We start from the raw sequence: 9208 nt of genomic DNA on the forward strand, positions 1-9208 counted from the left end.
AGACATGTCTGATGAATGCTCTCAAATACAGACAGTAGGCCTACTAAGAAAAGCGTACCTTAATACACTAGTCTGAAATCGTTAACTCAAATGTTCTTCAGCCTTTTTTGCCCTGTCTGAATAGTGTATTGAACCTTTATGCAATCATGCAGTTATAGTAAGTATTGGTTTCTTGATTCATTTATTTTTTTTCTTCAGACTAACCTCTGATTTCAAACATCAGAGATATATACTTGTTTTCCCCAATGTAAGTATATCTGTTTTGTTTCACTTCACTTTGGTATCACTTCAACCAAAATCTGATCTTTGAAACAGCATGCAAGAGAATTCAAAACAGTATAGAATGACACATTAAAAGATATATTAACCACTGAGGAAAAGACTGGCCCATCACCCAATAATTGTTTTGTAATGCTCGACTGGGATGCAAATGATAGTGCCATGTAGGTAGGTCTGCACACTAACCTATTTTTTCTACTAGTCAAACCTGTCTGTCGGGCCAGTAGGTACCCAGTTTTTCCATTTTTTAATTGTCCATTCCTGAAAAAGTTACTGGTCAGATGTGTTTTTATGTAACTAATTAGTCGGGGACCGTCGGACCTGCGCCAATGTGCAGTGTTGTCACAGGGAGAAACCAGAAATGTCGCTACGGCGACTGGTATGCCTCCGCCATAATGCATGATTCTCCTAATAGGTCTATATCTATAGTACATTGTACATACATGTGGACAATGTGCGACGACTGTTTCACATCATTGGCAAATTATTAAAATGACATGTTTGTCACAAATGTGTTAAATGTTCACCTTCCTTGACCTAGGTTTAATTTGATAAATGGGAGAGCCTGTATTTGGGGATTTGAGGACTTTTACTTGACTTTGACCATCTTATGCATTGAGTAATTTTCAAGGTATGGAGAAAAAGTGCAATATCTGTATTGAATAGCAAATTGTTACCATTTTCACCTGGCCTTCAACACTTGACCTTTGACCCTAAAATTCATAAGAGAATCACTGTCAAGCAGAACATGCATAAATATGTACTTCAAGTTTCAAGATAACTTGAGCTACTTCCGAAATATGGAGGACAAAGTGAAGTTCAGCACTTTCACTTGATCTTTCACCTTTTGACCTTCGACCTTTTTGGCAAAAAACAAACTTCTCAAAGAACCTCTATTGGGTAATACATATATACACCAAGTTTTTAAAAAAATCCTGCAGGGCAATTCTGCAGTTAGTAACGTTACATTTAAACAAATTTAGATATTTACTTTTACTGCTAAAAAAACGTTTATTCATTTCAAGTCAAAATCATGTGAAAAACATGTTCATCCTTCCCAGGTTTATGATATAGAAAAGAATGAATACAATCCAGTAAATTTTAGAATTGCTATGGCAACTAAAAGGGCTGGTTATTAACGTTACAAAAAAAGGACATAACAAAAAAATCAGTGTCTTGTAACAAAAAGTGTGCAAAACTTCATGTTACTTTAAACAATGTGTTACATTAATTTTAAGTATTGCATCATGACAAATGTTCACCCAAATATTTTTAGCAGTTTGACCGATAATTTATTAGCCAGACCCCCAAAAGCATGGTAAGCAACATTGCGGTTAGTAACGTTACATTTGTCCAGAGTAATTCCGCAGGTCATTTCACCCTTTTGTAGTTGACAAAATGTACCATGACTTCTGGAGTACTTAAATGCATTCATCTTTTACCCTTTAGCAAAACTTTGAGGAAAAATGTTCAAAGGAACCCACAGTAATTTGCATTTAAGTGAATTTCAGCGTCCCCAGTCCCACATGTACATTTTAAATGATAGTTTTAAATATCACAAAATCAATAAATTCGAAAAATAAAATCTACTGAATTTGAAAGACCTTAAAGGTATTAGCCCACATTTGTAAACCTGCAGCAATTGGTCTCATAGTTAGCATGGAGTCTAGGTATGATTGTAGTAACACCTGTGCAAAATTTCGTTCCAATTAGTCCATTACTTTCATAAAAATAAGTGAAAATGCACCGTATGCATACGTATAAAAACGCTCGCTAGCTCCGGTCCACGCACGTACTACATGCATGCGATGTGTAAGTTAATGTGCGTAGCTAGCCCGCGCTGGTAATTCGATTTTGGGTCGGGTTGACCCGGTTTGAAAATTGATTTTAAAACGATGATTTTCTCTCTTTTATCGAATGGTATAGACAAAGAGCAACAGGTGAGGTATGTTACTGTTATAACTTGTACTTGAAGTCATATTGGACCTATTTTATGCAGTTTTGATTTTCGTGGGTTTGCAAATGTGGGCTAGTACCTTTAATGACTGGTGAACATTCAAGGCATTAGTTGATACCTAAATCAAAGAGTAAGATAAAGAGGCACATTTCTTTTATCCATGTCATGTCCACCTAACTGTGGAATTGCCCTGCAGGCATTGCATAAATATAGGGAAATAGTAAGATTTTGAAGACTTGATCTTGACCTTGACCTTTGACCCCTGACCTTTGACCCCTGACCTTTGACCCCATGAACCCAAAATTCCCTAGATAATCACTGCCAGTCAGAACATGTATATATACTATGTTCCATGAATATAGTTTGAAACATTTCCAAGATATGGAGAAAAAAAGTGACATTCTAACATTCTCACATGACCTTTCACCTTTGACGTTCATGACCCGAAACTCTCACCAGAGAATCTTAATTGGGTAGTACATGTATACACAAAGTTTCAAGAAAATATCTTCAGGCACTGCTTAGATAATGGGGAAAATAGTGAAATTTTGAGCATTTGACCTTGAGCATGTGCACCCAAAAGTTGATAGGCACAACTTCACCCCCTCATACACTTACATGCCAAGTTTCATTAGGATACCTTAAAAGGTTTTTTTAGTTACACTGTCCACAAAATTCATTACGGATGAACGGACGGACGGAAGGACAGACAACCCGAAAACATAATGCCTCCGGTACCACTTCGTGGAGGAGGCATAAAAAAAAAAAACACACAGCTTAAGTATGTACGAGTGGTACATACAATTGGGTGATATTTGGAAAGTGGAATACTAGTCGAGCTGCAGAGACTTTGTATACAATGTAAAATCTACATTGTATAATAAAGACAGCATTAGGCAACAATTGTCAAGCTATTCATGTTGTTTGAATTTTTATGGCTGTTACAAATTCATATGTCTGTAAGGCATCAATGAACAAAGCTTGGCAAAGTAAAATAAAACCTTATTCACAAAGATACATGTGAATCAAAAGAATGTAACACCAGTTTGTGAGTGCACACCAGTAATTGATACCTGTCCTTTATTACACGTTCTGCTTGTGTTGTAGTCATGGGAAAAACTTCACATTTTCAAAGGATTTGCATAGGAAGCTCCAGTGCATCATCAAATGATCTTTTTGGAGGTTCCTAAAAGTTCATTGCTAATTGCCAAAATGGTGTACAATGAAACACAAATACTATAATATGCATAATTTTCATACTTTGATACTCCCCACTTATCTCTTGTTTTTGGACAAAATCAAAATACAGGTGTACTTTTTATGACTTCTAATCAATATTCTCTGTTCTCGCATAATTGTGTTAACTCAAATAACCACAAATAAGGCCATTACAAAAACACAAAATGCCTTGAGATACTTGTCAGCTATACTATGACCTTCAACATTACACCAACATCATGATTATTGTATGATGTACCCATAAAAGAATGCAAGTCTGCATTCAATGACTATCAAGCATAATGAAATACAGTATATCATAGGCCCTGTGAATTGTGGATATGAATATCACAGCTTTGGGAGGTCCAATACATGCAACATAAAATGAAATTTTAAATTGAGTGGTGGCATTCATTAGCTTTTTGGTATCGTCTGTCAGAAGTTTCTCATAAAAATATATCTCATAAAAGTATATACCGTATATGGTAGACTTTGTTTTCACAAGGCATTCACACAATGTAAGCTTGAATGTTGTGATCAAATAGGGCAAATAAAATGCAATGTATTTGTGTGTGACACGACATTACTCCTGCGACAATTGCTCCAGTCTGTTTGGGTTTTTTTTTTTTTCTCCAAGGACTTAGGATTAGGGTTAGGGTTGTGATAGGGTTTTACGTTCAGTTTCAAGCGAGGATTAGGGTTAGGGTTCTAGTTCATGTTTGCGGGTAGAATTTATGTTTGGCTTACAATGGCAAGCTAATTACATACGGTTGATGTAATAAACTGATATTACATCTTTAGCAGTATATATGCCAAGAGAAGATTAAACTGAACTATGGAATTAACAGATCAAGACTCCATCATTCAGTTTAAGAATGTTCTCTGAGAGTGTAAGGACACTATTTAACACAAAGTTAGGTAAGTATTTAAAAAAAAAAACACACACACACACACTTTTTTATTTTCATCAGACGATATACCTTCCAGAAGAAAAGATCTGACAAAACAAAACAGTTTACTAATGCCACTGAATAACAAAGAAATGGCAAGACATATCAAACTAGAAATAATGTTACAGAGTACTCGGATACAAATTTTGTAAGGCTGACAGAATGGTGTATTGAGGCTTGGCCTAATCCTATTTCTCTAACCAAAAACCTGTGACTCAAACCAACATTGTACTTTTAGATTTAACAGGAAATACATGGGACATTAATTACACACAATTGATAATCCATTTTTCTGAGCACAGGTTTTTACACCTTGCCTCTTTCGGAAGAGTGCAGGGTTCCTGGCGTCTTTTATAAAAACAGTGCTGAACAGACCTATTGTTCACACTATATTTACATACTTTCTTCACATCTTCTTGCAACATCTTCTTGCAACAACAAGTTAAGCATTAATATTTGCTATCAAGTACGCTGGTTCAATCATTCATTTCAGCAAAGATCTACCGGTATATTTTGTACTACATACATATCTTGGCAAGCAGATGCGCAGTCGTTTCCAAGCTTGAATATTCCTCATGTCTTTCATCAGCATCTAATACATGTTTTCATCCACATTTGCACAGTGCAAATCAAGTTATTGTCAGCAGCACACTGCAAAGTATCAGTATTCAATTTCATATCCTACTATGAAATTGTATAGTTTGTTTTGAGATGACACCAGATGAAAAGTAGGTGAAGAATCACCTCTCAAACCCATGAAGATGATTGAAGTCACTCGGTAGCTTAAAGTTGTATGGATTCACAAAGAATGGCCATTTGTTTGCCTTAAATGATGTCAAATTGAACAGATGTTGCAGGATGCCCTTCTTCTCGGTCACTTTCACATCTTGCAGAGAGAACTTTGTTAACTTGTTGGTGAGCAGCATCGACTGCGTCACTGCAAGATAGGTCTCCCTAGCTTCATTGTGGTAGAGCTTCAGAACGAGTCTCTTCGACAGCATCCTGAGGCACGTCGGCAGCCCGACCACTGCCATGGTCACTGCGAGCAGGTTGGTGAGTATTTCCTTGTTCACTGCCTCGCATTCCCACGCTGTTGCGATGAAGTCAGGCGCTACGTACAATCCAAAGGCAGTGGTGGCATAGAATGAGAGTGAGACGAACCGCAGTACCGTCTGGCCCCGAACTTCGTAGATCAGCCTATTACCATCATGCTTTTGCACTCCTTTTGAGCGAGCATTGCCAAGGTAGGCCCGAGACACTCGTTCCACATCCCTGTCATGACCCATGACACTCTGTGCTGTCGCTATGTGACGTATGCATGAATTGGATGGAAGACAATGCCAGTTCTTTGCAGCCTATCAAGGAGACAAAAGGGGGGGGGGGAACAGTATCAGAACAATGACAACAAAAATTTTGAATGTCCGTTTTATCCTTCTTTATGAATGTAATTTGTAAAATGTATGGCTACACCAAAAGGCAAGATAATGGAAGTCTACAATTCCAGTGAATTTTCTATTCAAGGAATTTAACACAATGCTAAACCATCATCAAGTCAATTTTCCAAATAAATCATTATGAAGATCCATGGATGTCTATTTAAAAGAGGTGTAAATCTTTTCTGATCAAAGTCTACCTGAACAGAACATGGTATGTGTATTTCATTTTACGCAAACTTACAATATTTTGTGAACAAGCTTACATCTATACAAAGGATAACTATAGCGCATGTGTTTAGTAAACTGTACATGCAGTTGGCTTACTACAGAATCGCAGAAAGAGCAGACAGTCTATATGAGATCTCTCAATACTGTAGATTTTGTCAGTGCCTCTGATTGTCATAATGTATTTCATCACATTATTATCAATTGGAAAAATTTCTCAGTTTCTCACTCATCACTTGATTAATATGCACAATGAACTCTAAAGAGGACTATTGCAAAGAACATATATTAATAAAGGTTTGTTTTGATGATATACATAAAAAAAAAACACCATGAGACTGCTGTCATTTTCTTTTTATTTGCCATTCTGTTGGGTTTTGTAGCTGTAGTGCATGCATCCCTGCTGCCATGGACGTCATTGGGTAAAATAAGTGTTAAATTCACCTTGAGCTTCTAGAAATTAGAATCTGGCTACTTAAAGGCTATATAGCTGGGGGTGGGGTGAATGGTCAGGGAGTTCCAACACCCCTTCGCGACAGCAGCTGCGTGTAGTTATTTATTTATTTATTTTTTTTTTTTTTTTTGGGGGGGGCAAATTTTGATTAACAAATAATATACTGCCTTAAATACATTATTGACTGAAAAAATTCCAAATACTCCATCAAAAAATTGGCAAAAATATGAACCAAGTCACTGAATTTCAGTTCTAAATATGCATAACTACCTTGGGGGGGGGGGGGGGGGGGATTTTGATACCGTACCCCCCTCCAGCAGCAGCTCCACCACCATTTGGATCCCCTGCTCTATCGCTGTACTAGATACTAGTATTCAATTTGAGTACCAACCAATAGTAAATGAGAAAGTCTCGAGAAAGTCTCATTTCAAGACAAAATAGATTTTTTTTTTCTCTCATTCGAAAATTCAATAAATAACCAATGACATAGACAGAAAAATCTGTCTGTAGTTTTTCATAATTTTTTCTAAACTTTTACAGTTGACGGCTCTACTCCATACAGAAATCAGTGAAGCCAGACGCAGACTCTCTGGAAATTTATCCCCCACAAGATATTCAAGACCAATCTTTCAGTCAACTTCTGACATGGACATGATGGACTACCATATGTGACCCTGCACCTCAAAACAAACAAAAAGTCGCCAGACATGAATTTTTAGTTAAGACCATATTCTTTAAGCTTTAAAATGATGTATAACTCGGATCAAATGGACTCTCCTAACCTATATTGGAAAGAAAGCACAAACTCAGGAAAAGTGTGAACTGAGAAAAGAGGCTCTGAAGTACAGTGTCTATTCAAGCGCTTAATCTTTACAAAACCCTGCTGGCTGTGCAATGAATGGGACAAAAAACAGGAAGTATACCACCAGAGTAACAACAATGAAGGGATTATCAGATGAAACTGAAATTAAGCATGCCTCATTTACACATTCTGTCCATAATTAATGCCAACTTTCAAAGCTGTAGCACTATCCTTTCAAAAGTTATTAGATTTGAAAGTGAAGAGTGTGGACAAGGTTTTTCAGAAATGAAAAAGGGATTCTAAAGACACACCTAATCACACTATTCTACCAAAAATGTTCGAGATAAACTGCTAAAAAAACACTTTCCTGCCCGTTTTATGATACCAAATTTTAGCATAATGTAAAAGAAGACCCGTTCTTTCAGAAAATATGAAAAAGTCAAGTTCGGCTAGGTTGACCCATTTCACTTATTTTCAGTCCTCGCGTAAAATCAGTGTGTGCGACTTTATGTTCGTTTTGAGGTGCACGGTCACATATAGCATATGACCACTGCACTGGTTGTCCGCAGTCAACTTCTATTTAGCTAGATACAATGTCTTTATTGAAACTTTTCAAATATTCAACACAAAAAAAGGCACAAACCACCACTGCACCACCATGTTGAATTTCAATTCTAAAAATGTAAAAGCTATCAAACGTGCAAATAAAGGCATTTGTAATCAACACAAATTTGGTGTCTTGTAATTGCACGTCTATTATGCAATGCCAATGGTTAAAATTCATAAAACCCTGTCGTTTCAATGCCAAATGAGTGACTTCAAATTCAAGTGCGGTGCTTATAGTCCCGGCCCGGAGCGCTCCATCCTTCGCGTTCGGGCTGGTCGCAGTTAGGCATAACGTTAGGGGCTAGAAAAATTTCGTATCTAGTGCTCGTCTTGTGTGACTGAAACTAACTATACACATGCAGCCCTGTCGCTGTACACAAGTGCAAGTCGCCCTAGCTTAGCGCACGGGGTCTGGTCGGGCTAGACTGAAACCAAACTTGTCCTACACACCGAAGCATTGAGGTCGAGTTGCTAGTTGCACAAAATAAGGCTGAATCAGAGGAATTTAGTCATGAAGTGATGTGATTAAATTCCTTTAGCAAGGAAGTAGGGTTCTTTTTTTTGTCACAGAAAACAGTTTACGATGAACAGAACTACATTAAAACTTAAAGTACTGGAGCCACAAACCTTTTTCTCGTTTTCCAGAGGAGCACGGCCACAGGGGAGCTTCGCACAGCAGCTCCAGCACAAACTGCTGGCGGTACGGACGGGAGAGTTGCGGGGCAGAAGCCCACTACCATCATGGCCATAAGCACGCAATGGGAATTTTGTTAAAAGCACGACATGCCTAGCTAAATGCCGTTGTGCTGTGAGTACAGTCCTCATAGTTACTTTGCTGGATTAGAGAGTAACTAGTGAGCTTTTATCGATTGGCAGAATTTGCTTCGTCTCTTCAGATCGCAAAGTTCAAAGAAGGCCCAAAACTTCGTAGCACTATAGGATTAGCAGTACACGGACTCGGATATTCGAGAACCCATGTGGATTGATCATGGGCCACGAATCGGACGGCGCCATGCCAGTCAGTGGGCCATTAATGGGATCGGCAATCCAGAGTAAAACGCCCTCTACCGACGGAAGAAGTAGCAGGTTGAGCTGGCCGCGCCTTTCGACGAGCTGACTCGTGTGTAGAGCCTGGATCCGGAACATTGCTAAATTTTTTGTCCGCTCGAATTTATTTCATTTTTTGTTTTAATGAAAAGTACACATTCCCTCGACTTGTTTCTGACATAGTTTAATGACAATATTATCCTCCTCTTTTCGAAAAGAGACATGTCAAGTGCT

The 9208-nt window shown here is 37.9% G+C and overlaps 1 protein-coding gene across 1 annotated transcript; it reads right to left on the reverse strand.

The window, feature by feature from the left end:
- Positions 1 to 3281: 3281 nt before the first annotated feature.
- LOC140232867 (transmembrane protein 70, mitochondrial-like) lies at positions 3282 to 8931 on the reverse strand. The gene is made up of 2 exons (XM_072312980.1): positions 8555 to 8931; positions 3282 to 5759 (listed from the first exon to the last, which is right to left on the reverse strand). The coding sequence occupies exons 1-2, from the start codon at positions 8750 to 8752 to the stop codon at positions 5145 to 5147; spliced, it is 813 nt and encodes a 270-aa protein (XP_072169081.1). The 5' UTR covers positions 8753 to 8931; the 3' UTR covers positions 3282 to 5144.
- Between the last annotated feature and the right edge of the window lie 277 nt (positions 8932 to 9208).

This window comes from Diadema setosum, chromosome 9, assembly GCF_964275005.1.
Source record: "Diadema setosum chromosome 9, eeDiaSeto1, whole genome shotgun sequence".
NCBI lineage: Eukaryota > Metazoa > Echinodermata > Echinoidea > Diadematoida > Diadematidae > Diadema > Diadema setosum.

Excerpts from the sequence above, each read along its gene's own strand:
- LOC140232867 (XM_072312980.1), bottom strand. The coding sequence starts at position 8,752 with ATGAGGACTGTACTCACAGCACAACGGCATTTAGCTAGGCATGTCGTG. Across the intron at positions 5,760-8,554 it reads CTCTGGAAAACGAGAAAAAG|GCTGCAAAGAACTGGCATTG; the intron begins GTTTGTGGCTCC and ends TCTCCTTGATAG.